Genomic DNA, 17,864 nt, shown 5'->3' with positions numbered 1-17,864 from the left:
GCGCGCAGCTACCCGGCGCTGCTGGTGATGCCGAGCGCGGTGACGGACGACAGCCTGCGCAGGTTCTGCCGCTGCTACCGCAACAACCGCGTGCCGTGCGTCACGTGGAGGCACCCGCGCACCAAGGCGCTGCTGGTGCGGGGCGCGGGCCAACACGGCAAGGGCGTCATGGGCATGCTCAAGGGCCACCAGTCCTCCGCCGGTACGTAGGCTTGTCCCCCGCAGGGACGGCTGACGTTTTCCCCAGAGTCTGTGGGGTTTTCCCTGGTCACTCCTGTTTCCATCACCTGCCAGTGCTTCTCGTATCGTATCATCCCTCCACTTTTTCACTTTTTTTCAAATCATCTCAATTGAGGCGGTCCGAAGCAGTCAACCTTGTGTTTGTCGCAAGCGGGGAGACGGCCGGCGTTTTCCCCCGAGTCTTGTGGGTTTTTATCTGGTTACTCCTGTTTCCGTCACCTGCCAGTGCTTCTCGTATTGCATCATCCCTCCACTTTTTCACTTTTTTCAAACTATCTCAATTGGACGTAGTTATGCAAAATATCAGCACGTCCACATTAGATTGGCCCCATGAGAAACCGTGCTTCAGTCCGCTGGCGCAAAGTTTTAAACCACGTGGCGTACACCCGGCTTGACGAAGAGTAAATCGCCCCTTCGGCAACCATTTTTTTTATTTCTATTATTCTTGATTATATTCAAAGTTTAAATAATTTATCTTCGAAACCATACTCACCCTTTATTTACAAGCATGTAACGTTAGCCGTCGTTTTCCCGGAGTCTGTGGGTTTTCCCAGGTTACTCCTGTTTCCGTCACCTGCCAGTGCTTCTCGTATCGCACCATCCCTCCACTTCTTCACTTTTTTCAAACTATCTCAGGCGGTCGGAAGCAAAGGAGTGTAACATCGGCATAGACTAAAAAGCCTCGTACCTATATATATATAAAGAAAATATTATATAGAATTCCTGGTATGTCAATCTCATTTAAACACATAAATCATAACTAAGTGAAAAATCATAATATTTTGTATTGAAAATGTATTAAATTGTACAAATTATGTTTCTTTTTCTTTGTTACTGTTAAGTTTGAAATTTCTAAAATATGAGGTTTTCATTCTAAGTGACAATAAGTGAATAAAAAGTAGTTTTGAGAAAACAAGACTCAGTGCTGCCAAAGATAGTAAATATTTCTATAACTTGTTTCATGGAAGCACAGATTTTGGAGAACACAGGTATCTCTTTGAAACCAAACAGTTTTTCTTTGCTTCAAATGCGTACAAATGTCTTAAATGCTAACATTCAACTAAACACAATACTTAATTCGGTCACTATATCCTTTTTATTTTAATCACCTTAATTTCAATGAGACATTGGGTCATAATTCTTTCATAACAATATTAATTTTTTTAACTAACTCGTGACAGTGCTGTAACTGCACAAAATTAAAACCTGTACAACTGCTGAGTGAGGCGGCTGAGTGGTGAGTCAATGGATTCACATTTTGGAGCCTTCGGGTTTGCAGCCCGATTGGCGTCGGTAAGTGACGTGGCAAGAGGAGGCCATGGTTTCATGCAATCACTCCAGAGAAATCATGTTCCCTTAATGTAGGTCATGTTTGATGCCTTTCTCAGTTTTCCGGAACTGTATTTGCTGAGTGTATCTTTCTCTAACAAAGTGTCTACAGGTCACTAAAGTCAGGAAAGAGTAATGAAACTGAGTGACTGGCCATGAAAGTCACAAAAAAGTCTCAAATTTAACTGCTGGAAGTAATGAAAGACACTTTAATTTCCAGCAGCTTTTTTCGTAACTACACTGGCAGAAAACGAAATCACAGCACTGAAACGGAGTCGTGCTAGATAAAACAAAATTTGTGAGGCATGTTTTGCACATGTCTATTCAAATTTGCGCATTAGGTGACGAAGAGTGGTTTTAGTATCGCCACCGTGAACTTGCAAAGCAAGTTTGCTTTAAATACTTCCTGTGCACTTTGTGAGGGTTAGAAATATTTTGGATGTTGATATGTTAGGTAAGTGTAAGTCGGCCATGTCTTTAAGGAGACAAAGATGGCAGTTATCAGCAGCTTACTGAGTTTGAGGCCATTTAACAGGGCTTTTTAGTCCTGTGTGATAATAGTTTATTTTGACGTGACGTCTAATAAATAGATGAACGCCAGCTGCACGCACGAAAAAGTGTCCCGTAACGCACATTGTCCCGTTAGGCTGTGTCCCGTTACGCTTATTGTACGCATGAACCGCATCTATCTCTCTCCCACTCGATTGGAACAACCATCGATTTGACTTTTTCGAGGCACATTAAACTTGAAACCCTCCCATTCGTTTCCTACTTTTCCTATCATCGTCCTATCCTTAACATAATAACACAGATGGGAAGAAGTTAAATAGCAAATAGGCCTATGTATAAAAGTTATAGTTCAAATAATCTCTTCGTTAAAGTATCAAACATATTTGAATTAATAAGTGCAAATAAACGTAAATCTATCAATTAAATTGCATATTTCATTTCACTCCTTTTTGTATCCATACAAAATAGTGATAATTCAATAAAAATGATTCAATTTTATTCATAAAAGTACGCAATCATTTCATCAATGTATTTTGTTATGACGTCGTCACGTTAAAACTAATCGTCCGTAAACCGACTTTACAGACAACCAATTTTTTTTTTTTTATGGGAAGCGAATATCAAATCGAATTTATATTGCGAATATCGTTCTCGGCGATGCTTTATCACCATGCATAATATTAAACTTGAGCATACACACTCATCATCCCGTCCCAGCAGCACAGACGTACCCTGTATAGGCGGGCCCCCTTTGACCCCTGTGAGAGAGTTGTCTGTGGGTGTTGGGCCTCGCAGCGTCGACCTCGGACACCACGTCCTCGCTGGAGCAGGAGCGCTACCTGTCGGTGCTGGTGGCGGCCACGCCCCTGTCCGTTCTGCGGCACGGCTCGGCCTGGGGCATGTCGGACAGCTCGCTCAGCATCGACTCGCTGCTGCTGGCCGCGGAGGAGCACGCGGGAGTAGGGGCCCTCACCCCGGAGGCCTCCCGCCGCGTCCCAGCCGCCGCCGCCGGGCCCTTCAACAAGGCCATCGGCACCCTCAGGTACCCGCACCCGTCCCGGCCCTGGCACAGTCTACCCTCAGGTACCCGCGCCCATCCCGGCCCTGGCACAGTCTACCCTCAGGTACCCGCGCCCGTCCTGGCATTGGCACAGTCTACCCTCAGGTACCCGCGCCTGTCCCAGCCCTGGCACAGTCTACCCTCAGGTACCCGCGCCCGTCCCAGCCCTGGCACAGTCTACCCTCAGGTACCCGCGCCTGTCCCGGCCCTGGCACAGTCTACCCTCAGGTACCCGCGCCTGTCCCGGCCCTGGCACAGTCTACCCTCAGGTACCCGCGCCTGTCCCGGCCCTGGCACAGTCTACCCTCACGTACCCATGCCCGTCCCGGCCCTGGCACAGTCTACCCTCAGGTACCCGCGCCTGTCCCAGACCTTGCACAGTCTACCCTCAGGTACCCCCGCCCGTCCCGGCCCTGGCACAGTCTACCCTCAGGTACCCGCGCCCGTCCTGGCCCTGGCACAGTCTACCCTCAGGTACCCCCGCCCGTCCCGGCCCTGGCACAGTCTACCCTCAGGTACCCGCGCCCGTCCTGGCCCTGGCACAGTCTACCCTCAGGTACCCCCGCCCGTCCCGGCCCTGGCACAGTCTACCCTCAGGTACCCGCGCCCGTCCCGGCCCTGGCACAGACTACCCTCAGGTACCCCCGCCCGTCCCAGCCCTGGCACAGTCCACCCTCACGTACCCGCGCCCGTCCTGGCTCTGGCACAGTCTAACCTCATGTACCCGCGCCCGTCCCAGCCCTGGCACAGTCTACCCTCACGTACCCGCGCCCGTCCCGGCCCTGGCACAGTCTACCCTCAGGTACCCGCGCCCGTCCTGGCCCTGGCACAGTCTACCCTCACGTACCCGCGCCCGTCCCGGCCCTGGCACAGTCTACCCTCAGGTACCCGCGCCTGTCCCAGCCCTGGCACAGTCTACCCTCAGGTACCCGCGCCTGTCCCAGCCCTGGCACAGTCTACCCTCACGTACCCGCGCCCGTCCTGGCCCTGGCACAGTCTACCCTCAGGTACCCGCGCCCGTCCCTGGCACAGACTACCCTCAGGTACCCGCGCCCGTCCCATGCACAGACTACCCTCCTTCATCGCGTGATCGTCGCAGCCGTATTTTAGCGCCTGTACAACTACTGAGTGAGGCGGCTCGGTGGTCAGTCACTGGATTCACATTTTGGAGGCTCCGGGTTTGCAGCCCGATCGGCGTCGGCAAGTGACGTGGCGAGAGGAGGCCATGGTCTCATGCAATCACTCCGTGGTACCTTAACATAGGTCGTGGCTGATGCCTTTCTCAGTTTTCCGGAACTGTATTTGCTGAGTGTGTCTTTCTCTAACAAAGTGTTTGAAGGTCACTGAAGTCGGGAAAGAGTAATGAAACTGAGTGACTGGCCATGAAAGTCACAAAAACGTCTCAAATTTAATATATCGTCACACCCATATTTTAGGGCGTCAAAGTTGGGATAAAAAAACATTGCGTAAACGTCACATGATATTTTGGGTCCTGCTATTAGATGCTGAGCGCCTTTTGTAGGTATCTTTTCCATATAAAACGATGTATTTTAAAGTAGAAATCTAATATTTATTCGGACGTTACCACTTATTTAATTAACGGAAATGCAAAGTTGTCTGACGTGTAAATTTTATTTTAAAGAAGTTTTTAAACGTTATAAATCTTTATCTGATCGTCTGCGTCGCTGGTGTGTACTGTTTATAAACATGTAGCCAGCGCTAGTTGGCATAATTCGTGTTTGGTTACGTTGCTGTCTGTATAGAGAGCGCGCGCGTAGTCGAATATCGATATCTCACCGATTGCAATCAACGCGCGCTCTCTGTCAGGTGCCGAGTTAACTATATTTGACGGCCCGCACTCATTCGTGGCAAGCGTGTACTATGACAGTTACGCGTTAGTTCACGTCTTACAGATTCAAGTGGCTTGCGTTCGCGTCACAGTTTTTGGTTTTCTATTTAAAGTTGAAGAAAGGTTTTTGTTTGGCAAGCTCTTTTAAACTTCACTTTTTAAATAAACGTTCTTTCCATGAATGGGTTTTTTGTTTTCATGAATAACTTTACCTACAATAAAAAAATTTTTTCCTCATAATAAACGCACCACTACTTTTCAAACTTTATTTTAGAATAAAATGTGCGACGATTATGCGAGAAAATACGGTATGTATTAGACCTGTGAGATGACAAAATGGCAAGTAATACTGAGGCCCGGAGAGTGGAGAGGGGAATCATGCCTTAGTTGTGGTGAGAAAAGATTGGGCGCTTTGCATGTGTTTTAATTTTTTTTTTTGGGTTTTAATTTTGTTTTTAGTTTTTAATTTAATTGGGTTTTAGTTTTGAGTCAAATTTAAGTATGAATATAAAATTATTCTGAACTACCAATTCAGATCAAAGAACATTTTTTATGATAGTTTAAAAAGTCATATTTTACAATTCCTTGTACATGGTTTTGTACGATGGCAATAAACATTTAACAGTATTGTTTACAGATAAGCAAACGTCTGCCTATTCGTCTGCTGGTAACTGTACATGCGCAAGTACCTGCAGTTGGAATCATAGTGGAATCAGGGCTTCCAAGTGAGAGCATAATGCAGCATGTTCAAGTATTTGAGATAAAACTAGAAGTATTATCGCGTGCAGAATGTCATGAAGTTCACACTTATGTTCGCCCTTTAGTGTTAAGCAAGTCAACTGTGCACACAATCGTACAAAATAATGACTATCAAACGTTTATATAAGTCTGATGCTGTTTTTTGTACTGGCAGGAACATATTAGGTACCGGAACAGAAGTGAACAGATGATTTATATGGAAAATATTGTTAAATGAATGGTGCTGTAAATGATGCCAACTAACGCTGGCTACATTTTTATAAGCGGTACACCGCGGTGACACAGACAAACAGATAAAGTTTTTAAAAGAAAAGTTACACATCAGACAACTTTGTGTTTCTGTGGAATAAATAAATAAGTGGTAATGTCTGTATAAATTTCAGATTTCTACTTTAAAATACGTTGTTTTACACGTTGAGAATACCTACACAAAGCGCTCACGAATCTAATAGCGGGACCGAAACATCATGCGACGTTTACGCGAGAGGTTTTTTTTAATCCAAATTTTGACGTCCTAAAATATTTGTGTGCAATGATCATGCGATGAAACAGGGTATGTTTCACAAGGGCAGATGTGCCGTGTCGCAGCGTGTTCCCGAGGTCGAGTGGGGGCAAAGGCACCAAGAGCTTCGGCCGCTGGGGGTCGCTGAAGGACCGGCGGCACAGCTCGCAGGCTTCGCTCGCCACTCTGTCCGTGCCGCACCGCGGCAACCCGCGCCACAGCGCGGACTCCGACTCGGGCACGGAGTGCGTGCAGACCTTCCAGCGCGCCGCGCTCTACATCCTCGGCGAGAAGGCGCAGATGAAGGTTCCACCACTTCCTACCGCCTTACTCTACACTCTGTTCTCTGGCTTCACATTCAATCTTAATTTAGTTTTTAGTACAGATAATAACAGTGTTTTTAGTAGAGACCGGAAAAATTCGCGAATTCATTTCGCGACAGGCTAAAAATACAAATAGTTGTACCTCGGTGCTGCCTTTGCTATTGGCTCGCAACTCACGTGGATGTCTCTGGGCCAGTGAGAAAACACCCGACCAAAGCTTTTATCGAATCACAGGCTGCTACGTTGGGACGTCTCACAAGACAGCAGCCAATGAGGGGGTGGCATTTGACCGAGTGTACGTAGAACTATGGAGCTCATCCTGCAGGTCGTCGAACCCGCGAATTTTTCCGGTCCCTAGTTATTGGTGTTATTTTTCTATACATTTTTGATATTTAAACATCTTAGCTCTTGGTATACTGCATTTGATGGGAGTAATTTCGTGAAAATGGAAACGAGTCGATGAATCATGTGTCACGAAGATGGCGTACCCACATGTAGCAACATAAACCTGTCTTTAGCCACGTTCATAAACATTAAGGGGTGCACTCGTTATTACAGGTTTTTCAATTTTTAATGATATTTGCTTTTTTTTTAATACACCATAAAATCTTGGCTCTAGCAATGGCCAATTACTCCACCTATTATGGCCCTGGCATTCTAGAGTTGCGTCAGTTACGATTCTGGAATCTGTCAATTCCATCTATTCCAGTGGTATTGGATTGATTCATAGACTTATGTTTTTGGGATTGAAATTGCCGATTCTTTTCCTTAAGCAATATCTTGAACATTTTTTTAATTTTTTATTTTTAATAGGGACAATAAATTTGATTTGTTACTACTTTAATAAGGATTTTTGTATGACCAATTGGGTGGCTTGTCATTAATCGGATGATACCCCACTAAACATTTTATAACACTCTTAATTGGTCGATACCCTAATTAATCAGGCAATATAGGGTGTATCTGTCGAATGGTCTTTCTGACAGGCAATGTCTGACTGATTAGACTAGTTTGATTAATCAGGATTTTACATTGTGTTTTTTTTATTCATCATTGTTTTCACTGATTGATGAGGGCCTTAACCAATTTATCAGATGTCTAATTTTTGTTTAGTAGAACTTTTGTTCAGTTAACATGTCAACACAGATTTTTTTTTCATAGTTATGGCCGAATTCTGTAGTAACAAGGTTTATTAAAATATTATTTTATTACAAGTGCCATTACCGCACAATTAAATAATTCCGTTGATGGTTTAACTTTTAGTTTTTACAGTAATATCCATTTTAAGAAGTTTCTCAGGTTTCTTAAAATTAAGACTTGAATATTAACAGGAAAATTTTATTAAAAGCATAAAATTGTATATAGGTATAACTAGAAAAATTATTGATATCCATTGATGAGGTATGAACCCATTAGCTTATGTTAGCTTATTTTTCTATATTTTGTTGTATGACGAAAAACAATTTATCCATCAACCCAATACAAATCCCTTTATTAAGTACAGTAATCCTATTATCATCAGGAGTAACTGTAACTTGAGCTCATCATGGTATAATCAAAAATAATTTTAAAGAAATAAATCAAAGATTCCAGTAGTAAATTTTTAAAAATTTTCTTGTGTGGGACGATCGTAAGATCGTAAGTAAATATTTTTTCGGAGCTGTGAAGCTTGAATTGGCACAGGCCTGGTGATCCTAGCGTGATGACGAGGGCACGTCGTGGTGATTGTCGGTGTGCTGGCTCGCTTGCAGGGCGTGAAGCCGGAGTCCGCCCCCAAGACGGACTTCATCCCCGTGGAGTACTACGACATGCGGCACACCAAGGCGGCGTTCAAGAAGCTGATGCGCGCCTGCATCCCCAGCTCCCTCAACCCGGAACCAGAGCAGAGCTTCTTCAAGTGAGTGCGCTGCGGAGTGCCACCCCCACCCCCTCCTTTCCTTAACGTTTAAGCAAATTTTTTTAGTAGAGTCCCGCTTATCCGGACCCTGTCCGGAGCACCGAAAGTCCGGATTAAAACTGGATTCCCTCTAAAATGCAAGTACAGTGAACTCTCGATATCTCGGACTAAAAGGGGTGAGAGGTGGTTCGAGTTACCGTTTGTCTGAGATACCGAAGGGAAATAAAGAGTGAGAAGACAGCCGTATGTTTTAACTAACGGGACAGACTGTACTGTTAGTAGACATGGCAGGCGGGAAGTGGCAACACAGCAAGTTATATCAGGGCTACGATTGACTGTGATATTACATTGCGCATCTTAAATACAAAAAACGTAAGGGACGTGGTGATAAGATAAGCCTGTGCTATATGCTTAAAAATGAATCCATTGTTTGCCTGCTGCGGAGACTCATGTTTTTTACGGAATGGTTTAGGGGAGGAGATGAAAAAGAGAGACAGAAGAGAGGCGAGGTCAGCTGTCTGATTCTGAACGTCTCTTACGGAATGGAGGGGGCGGACGGAAAACGTGGGAGATAATGATACAAAATATGTACCGATAAAAAATACGTACCGATAAATGTTTTTATGAGCGTATATAATGTAAATTTATAACTGGGAAAATAAACATTAATTATCACTGTACCATGTTCTGGTTTTACATTGTTTAGAATTAACTGAACATAAACAAAAAAGATACTGATACGTGTCGATTTATTTTTTCCAACTACCCATTAGTTCACAACTGCATCAATAACTGCCGTTGTTACCGCCGGCGCGACGGGCTCGTGACTAATAACAATAGCCACCTCGGCACGCCATGCACCGTTGCCACGTCTCCCAATCCGCCCACCACGCACTGTTGCCAAGTCTCTCGCACCTCGCGCCAGCAAATACCCACGTATGACGCGCACCCCACTTTTGCAGATGTCCGAGTTATCCGATGTCCGGGATATCGAAGTCCGAGATATCGAGAGTTCACTGTAATGCAAAGTTTTGGGTAGTTAAAAACTATAAAAATTGTTTTTTTTTTTTTTTTTTAAAATAAATACATCTTACATACTGCTTGATCACCCCGCCCCCATCTTTTCCTTAACATTTAAGCAAATTTTTGTAGTAGTGTCCCGCTAATCTGGACCCCGTCCAGATCACCGAAAGTCCGGATTAAAACTGAATTCGCCCTAAAATGCATGTAATGCAAAGTTTTGGGTAGGTAAAAGTGTAAATATCATTTTTTTTTTATTTATAAATACATCTATCATACTGTTTGATTTTAGTTTTAATACTGCTGTTTATGTAGACCTAAGCTTTAACCTTCAAACGGACTGACAGATGACTAACAAAACAAAACATCTTTGTGATTAAAATTCAAAATTTATTGAATATTGCAGAATATGCTCTTTTATTTTAAAATCGAGTCTGTATTAACCGGATGTCCGGATGAAAGGGTTCTGGATTATCGGGACTCAACTGTACTTGGATTTTATCCAAACCAATTTTAAAAATGAGTTTAACATTCCTATTTTAGCTGAAAAACAGCTTCTTAAAAGTACCTTAGTTTGTTTGGATTAAAAATTTTGCAAGTAGTTCTGCCCGTAAGAAAAACAAAAATTGAAATCAGCCCCGTGGTGGTGCCAAGGCATCTGTGTCACCTTTGTTGCACACGCCCATGGGTGTACCGATGTTGGTCAATGACTTAAAAGAACTATGTACTATTTGTATATATTACTCATTTATTGTTTGTGCTTGGAGCTTGGACATTTCACAGTGTTTTTTTTTTCCTTGTTTTTGGTTGGATGCGGATGAAACTTTCTCCTAGCTTGTGTGTCTAACAAAGGACAGTAAAAATTAAGATGGCCGTCTAGACACAATTTGGTGCTGGGCGCTGCTAGACTTCCACCAATTTGTGGGTGAATTCTTTAACTTCGGTAGTCACGGTCCAGATGTCAAAGTATTGGTTACTAAATACTGCTACCGAAGAAGTCTAGTGACATGTGATGCAACCCGTTTGTTAGTGCTAACAATTAAACAGCAACAAAAACTGTGTAGAACCTTAAAAAAAATGGTTTTTGCAAAATCAATGCACTGAGATTTTAAAATTTTAAAAACCTTTTACGAAAATTAACACTTCTTTCATAATTTTTTGATTATTCATTGCCAATAGATATAGCAAGTGAAACTCATTCGCAAAAAATTTAAATGAAAATAGTTTTACCACTTATAAAGCTAAGAAGAATCATTGAGAAATTTGGATTTCTTTTCTGCAAATGGTAAATACATCCTTTTTATATACAACAAATAATCTGTGAGTTTAATAAAAATTATTAAAAAATAACTCTCTTCTAATTGATATAATCAGTTAGATAAAAAAAAGAAATTTTCAAATTTGGAATTCCGTTGTTAAAGAACGTGATTTGCTACGTTTTTTTTTTTATTTGACTGAATTTTTCATATTTTGTATTAATTGCCTGTGAAATTTTGAAAGAAAAAAAAATAGTTCCACTTTATTTTTTTATTATTAAATTCGAAAAATCTCCAACGTCGGCAGAGCGGATTGGTCAGCAGCGCGGTGCCTGTGTGGTTGTCGCAGGCTGATCGAGAGCTGCGAGTGGCTGCAGCAGCTCCAGAACATCATGCAGCTGGCCGGCGCCGTGGTCGACCTGCTCGATGTGCAGGGCTCGAGCGTCGCCATCTGCCTGGAGGACGGCTCCGACATCACCGCCCAGGTGCGTGCCCCCCGCTCCGCTCCCCTCCCCTCCCCTCTCCTCATCGCCGCGTCCCCGAGCGAGGACATCAACTCCGCTGCTGATCGGCCCATCTCTTCGACAGTGAACTCATTAGAGACTAGACTGACACATTCGTTACGTCGGGGAAAAGTGGGGAAGAACCCGTCTTTGAATTCGGGAAGGGGAGGGGGCGGGCTTATAGAAAAAAAGAGGGTTTTGGGTGTCCGAAATTTTGAAACATAACAGTCCCTTAACAGGCTATGTGAATACATATCTGATGTCTTGATTAAACGTCATCTAAATAGAGTAAATTTTTTTTTCTACCTATAGTTTTTTTTTTAATTCTAGGGTGCTATGAGTCTTGAAAGCCATGAAAAATAAACTGTAACAGTGGTGAAAGTCACAAAGTTTTTAATTTTCCGCAGCCTTTGCTAACTTGTATTTTGTTTATAAAATGCCTCACTTTAGCTCATAGTCACACATCAAATGTAAATAGTTGGGAGATATCCACTTAAATCATGTGGAAATTATCTCTGAAAAGGTTTTAGCTTTTCTAACATAAAAAATTTGTACCTTCCTGCGTTTAATAGGTCAGTTTGGAAATTCATGTGCTCATGTTTTTTTTTTTTGTGTATGTGCATACATGTGCATGCTTGTGTATGCACCTTAGATTGTGTGATTGTGTGCATGTGTTTTATGCATAGTATGTGTTTTTGTGCGTTGTGATCACTCAGTGAAGCAGCAGGTTGTTCACGTTCTGGAAAATCGGTCAAAAGACGGGGAAGTTTGGAACTGGCCAGGGAAATTCAACGAATTTACTTAGAAAAAAATCGTGGAAAAGTTAAGGAACTTGTCAGCTGTGGGGAGGGTGGGGCTGAGTTTTTCTTTCATTCTGTCGGAAAAATTGCAAAAAAATACTTGAATTAATTTTAAAGAATTTAAGAAAATTTGGAAATTAGGTCGGGGCAAGTCGGGGATAATTAGAAGGGTTTGACGCAGCGAGGTCAGTGACGGTGGCCGGCGCGTCCATATAGGTGAACTAGGCAACCGCCCAGGGCGCCAAGTAGCTGGGGGCGGCGCAGCACGACACATAACAGCTGATACAACATGTTTAACGATTATTGAAACTAGATGAAAATGGATTTTTCAAACAGTTTGGATTGTTTATATTGATATAAGTAATTATTTAAAGTCAATGGTGACCTGTTTATAATTTGTAATAAGTAAAAAAATAAAAAAAATAAAAAAAACACAAGCCTGCTTACATTTGATTGTTGACAAAATCATAGGCTTACGTGATGTATTTTGAGGCAAGGAAAATTTTTTTTTTGGGGTTTGTCCGGCCCGGGGGGGGGGGGGGGGGGGTGGAAGGGGGTGGGGGCGCATTAAGGTTTTTCGCCTAGGGCGCCAATTGACCTTGCACCGGGCCTGACGGCGGACGGTTGGGTTGTGCCGGCAGGTGTCGTCCGTGGCGCAGCTGTGCCTGGACCCGCACTACCGCACGCTCGAGGGTTTCCGCGTGCTGGTGGAGAAGGAGTGGCTGGGGTTCGGCCACCGCTTCAGCCACCGCAGCAACCTGGCGGCCGCGTCCCAGGCCGGCGGCTTCGCGCCCACCTTCCTGCAGTTCCTCGACGTGGTGCACCAGGTGTGGGTCCGTCCGTCCCTCCCGTCCCTCCCGCGTGTCCGCATGGACGCGACGCTCTCTCTAAACTTTTTTTTACTTTGACCCCATGGAGAAAAAAGCAGGGAAAGTGTAAATAAAGGAAAGACCATTAAAAGTATCACAGCTCACCTTATTTAGCATGTTTGACTTTCCAACAAACCAACAAACATTGAAGTTCTTATTTTTTTTTTTTACCCTCCACGGGGGTCCAAGAGCACAGAGTAAAAGTTTTAACGAGAGCATCATAAATCAGGAAATTACAGATTATTTGTAACCTAAAACAAGAATGTATGAACCGTGCTGAAGAATACAGATCAAAATGTAATGATTAAATATTCTTTGTTTTATATCGCGGGTGCGCGGGAAAAAGGAGATATGTCAAAATTACTTTAATTAAGATATTAAGCATTTAAAGTTCTTCCAAGTATGCAAGATCAGTAATTAATCATTCCAAAAATTCAGTGCCATAGAATAACACACAAGGGTGCTAGACTTAACCCATTTGGACCATTTTGTAGAGCTTGTTCTCCTTTATTTCATACCATATAAAACCATTTTTGCCAATATTTGACTTATCCCGTTATTCCCGCGTACCTTCGATATGTTACCTCACCTTGCTAACACTAGCTGGCACCCTTTCTAGTTACCTCACCCACCTTAGTCATTGGTCATCCTGTCTGTTCCACCTCTACCTAGGCTGTGGTCCAAAACGTGAATTTTAACTACTGTTTTTAATCTTCATGAACCGATACGTGCACTCGGTGATCAGCAACATTGGTAAACCTCTTGTAAGATGTTGGGGCAGCAGCAGCGTTGTTGTGGCGCCGGCAGATCCAGAAGCAGTTCCCGCTGGCGTTTGAGTTCAACGACTACTACCTGCGGTTCCTGGCGTACCACTCGGTGTCGTGCCGGTTCCGCACGTTCCTGCTGGACTGCGAGCTGGAGCGCGTGGAGTGTGGCATCGCGGCAGTGGAGGACAAGCGCGGCTCGCTCGCCTCCCGCCACAAGAGCATGGACACCGGCTCCGACGACGAGGGCATCTACCCGGGTGAGGCGCCGCTGCTTAAGTATCGTACACAAGAGACCGGAAAAAAACCAATAAATATGCTTTTAATATTTAATTAAATTTATAAATTTTATAATTTATTAAATTATAATGAAATGATTGATAATTTGTCATGCATGTGGGAAATTAAAATTCACTTATATAAAGAAACTTGAAAATACACTAGAACAAGTTTATAAACACAATCTGTGTCACCAGTTTTACGGACCAGATTTCAGAATAAATCACTAAAGTATGCATAGAGACCGGAAAAATTCGCGAGTTCATTCCGCGGCGGGCTAAAAATATAAATCGTTATACCCTCAGTGCCGCCTCTGCCATTGGCTCGCAACTCTACTTGGATGACTCTGGGCCAGTGAGAAAAACACCCGACCGAAGCTTTATTGAATCACAGGCTGCTACGCTGGAACGTCTCACAAGACAGCAGCCAAAGAGTGGGTGGCATTTGACCGAGTGTACGTAGAACTATGGAGTTCATCCTACAGGTCACTGAACCCGCGAATTTTTCCGGTCCCTAATTATACATCATTGTGGTTGCTTTGGACTTGCGAGGAACTGCGAGGTGTCCGTGGGTCAAGGAAGTCACGGCAAAAGTCCTGAAATAAACAGTAACAGTCCTGGAAGACACGAACCTTTAAATTTCCTTTCCAGCAGCCCTTAGCTAACTTGTATTTTGTTGTTAATTTCTTCACTCATTTCATAGTCGCACATTGAATATAAATTGTTAGAGACTGTCCACTAAATCATGTGAAAATTTTCTCTGAATAAATTTCAGCTTTCAGAAAAATATTTTTGTTTTTTGTTATTATAGTTACATAAAAACGACCATGTTATCTAAAAAAAAAAAATTGTTAGAAAATTTTACTAAAACATCCAGAAATTGGTCCTGAACTGTGTGTTTGCCTTGTTTTCCACGTGCAGAAAATTTAAGGTTTAACCTCGTTTAAGGCCGAACTCGGATCGCTTTGGTGAGAGTTGAGCAATTTGTACACTGAACACCTTGGTCTGGCTCGTGATGGAAAGTTAGCAAATCAATAACAGCAATGTTGCACTGCCATGCTGTGTAGTTTTTTTAAATTGTTAAATTGTGGATTTATTTCACGTCCTTATTAAAATGGTTGGTTTAATGTGCATTTTTTTTACTGGAATTTTTTCCACTCAGTTGTGGTCATGATTGCAAGCGGGGAAGCCTTCTTTTCTCATGCGAGAGAGCCAAACGCCCGATCGTGCATCTTCGGTTTTTTTTTTTTTTGTTCATTGTTCATAAATATGGCGGTGTTGATAAAAGGATGCTAATGGTCAATTAGGTTAGGTTAGCTACATTATAAATAATTTAAAACATTGTGGACGGTTGATTTGGTTAGGATAGCTACATTAATGATACGGAAAAAAAAAAGCACGAACTTGGGGGAACTTCGGGTTTTGGCTCTCTCGTCTGTGAAAAGAAAGCTTCCCTTGCAAGCGATGCGAATGGGAAAAGAATCTAACAATAACACTTTGCCTACGTGAGTGCTAAGTTTGAAGTTTCGCGACGACGTTGTGGTCCAGGCGGCCGGCTGGCGGGCAGCAACTCGGGCATGAATCTGGGCCAGTCTGTGTTCGACTACATCGACAAGCAGAACGCCCGCTCCCCGCTGTTCTTCAACTTCATGTACACGTCGGACCTGGAGCACCCGGTGAGTTGCAGATGAGTTGTGCTCCGTGACTGCGAGCGCTTCAAACGTTAGCTGTGTGAATGAATTCACCAAAAAAACTGTGCAGTAAGAATGGCAGAATCACTTATTGAAGGTAAGGTGGCAAAAGAGTTTAATTCTGTATCTCTGTCAAAACAAACTGTTACTAGGAGAGTTGAAGATATTAGCAATCAAATACTGATTAACCTGAAAGGTTATATTTCTAACTGTTTGTATTTTTCGTTAGTGAATATGGAATTTTTTTTTGCTCTGCACTTACCATTGTCCTACATGAAAGTTCTACAACAAGATTTCAAAAAAAATATATATATATTGGTGGAAATGTAGTTTTCACGCTTTTAAATAACACTACAATATATACTATTAATATAGAATTTCAAGAATAAAACATGAACATGATTGTAAAATTATTTTTTATTTATTTAAAGTTGTTGAGATGTCTACCAACAGCTGAGGACCAAAGTGATGGACAGCATACAAATACAAACAAATACAAAAAATAATAACAAACTTTCACAGAAATGAAAAAAACATTAAAAAAACTCAGACAAGGACATAAAGGACTTGCAACATGATGTACAGTGAAATTCAGTTACAACGTAGTTCAGAATAACGTATATTTCAGTTCAACGTATGATTTTAAATTCCTGCTCAAAACAGCAATGTAAACAATGTAAAGATATTTCACTTTAACGTTAAAAACGTATCCTACCTTTCAATACAACGACCATTCTTTTCCAGTTACGAGGAAAATTTTACATGATAGTTACTGATTTTGCGCAGGGGTTCTTTAATATAAATGTACATTACGATTAATTGTTATCACTTTCAAGATTCGTTAACAAGTATAAAACGTAAGCAAACATTGTATCAACGATTCATAGAATCATAGTACAGTATAACGCGCCATTCGTCCTCCTCCATGGATCACACACTTAGTGCACGAGATGATCTAAACAATTGGTTGCTGTCTCCCCCTCTTCAAGACAATTGTTTTTTAGCTGCGCCATCTTTTGGTTATTTATAGAGCACGTTTAAAAGTTTCAATTACCGCAGATACAAACGTTAAATAAAAATTATATTTTAAATTATATACAAAATAGATAATCCAATAATGTTAATTTATGCAGTTTAATTTTTGAACTGTTTGGTGTCACAACATGGCCGACATGCTTTGTTTTGCCACGAAGGTCGGAATGTTGCCTGGCACAGTCATGCTCTCGACACACGCTACTAGTGCGGAGCTATGGTTATCTATGGATGAGAGGTTTGTTTACGTTTTGACGTGGCACGAGGAAAACCATATTGTTGATTGAATATTTTAATCAGGATGAATAGCCAAAAAAAAAAAAATGAAACGCAAGCAGTTTACTTTGAAGGAAAATGAGGAAATTTTAAAAGAAGTTGACAAAGGCAGGAAAAATGCAGATGTGGCACGGTTGTTGGGTTTGGTTCCCACTGCACTGTCAACAATAATAAAAGATCGTGAAAAAATTATTAAACTGTATGAACAGTCATCTTTATCTGCTGGTCGCAAGAGACTTCGCCTAGGAGATGACGAGGGAATTCTATCCCAATAAATGTACATATCTGCAAAATAGTTTAACCCATTTGTCATTTTGTATATGTAGGCCTAGAATTTAGGCTAATGTATTAAGTTCAGTAATTTTTTTAATATTCTTGTTGTTTTACAAGTATTTGCTTCCAAGCTAATGTAACATTTGATCCCCTACTACTTTATTTTTAAAACTTCAAAAATACTACTTTTTAAAGGTAACTTTCAGAATAAAGTACTTTCATTACTAAGTATAAAAGTTGAGGCTTTATTGATGTACTTTATAACGAGATTCTACTGTAATTGCTAAAGCATATAATTAGAGATAAGTAATAATTATGTCAATTTAGAAACATTCATTGATACTATATAATATTACATATAGATATGTGATATAAAATAAAAAATAAAGTATATAGAAATTATAGTATAATATAAAATTATAAAGTAATTATGAACCCTAAATAAGAAAATCATGTAAGCAACCTAACACATTCTTAGCTAAAGTGTGGTAATTATTAGTATGGGGCAGGAGATATGCAAAGATACAAGTCATTAACAACTCTTTGTAGTTGTACCTAGAGTCCGGAAAAAATTTCGCGAGTTCATTTCGCGATAGGCTAAAATACAAATACAGTAGAACCTCGATGATACGT

At 41.9% G+C, this 17,864-nt stretch overlaps 1 protein-coding gene across 1 annotated transcript in view; it reads left to right on the top strand.

The window, feature by feature from the left end:
* Positions 1-17,864, top strand: part of LOC134538835 (myotubularin-related protein 13) — a 127,948-nt gene that overhangs the window by 83,427 nt on the left and 26,657 nt on the right. The window contains exons 21-28 of the mRNA XM_063380364.1: positions 9-202; positions 2,875-3,121; positions 6,336-6,555; positions 8,324-8,469; positions 11,095-11,230; positions 12,690-12,875; positions 13,725-13,941; positions 15,508-15,635. Coding sequence (XP_063236434.1) covers positions 9-202; positions 2,875-3,121; positions 6,336-6,555; positions 8,324-8,469; positions 11,095-11,230; positions 12,690-12,875; positions 13,725-13,941; positions 15,508-15,635 — 1,474 coding nt within the window. The remainder of the gene's footprint in view (positions 1-8; positions 203-2,874; positions 3,122-6,335; positions 6,556-8,323; positions 8,470-11,094; positions 11,231-12,689; positions 12,876-13,724; positions 13,942-15,507; positions 15,636-17,864) is intronic.

Source organism: Bacillus rossius, chromosome 14 (genome assembly GCF_032445375.1).
Source record: "Bacillus rossius redtenbacheri isolate Brsri chromosome 14, Brsri_v3, whole genome shotgun sequence".
NCBI classification, from domain to species: Eukaryota; Metazoa; Arthropoda; class Insecta; order Phasmatodea; family Bacillidae; genus Bacillus; species Bacillus rossius.
Note: the sequence above shows the minus strand (reverse complement) of the source record. Positions and strands in the feature narration are given on the sequence as shown.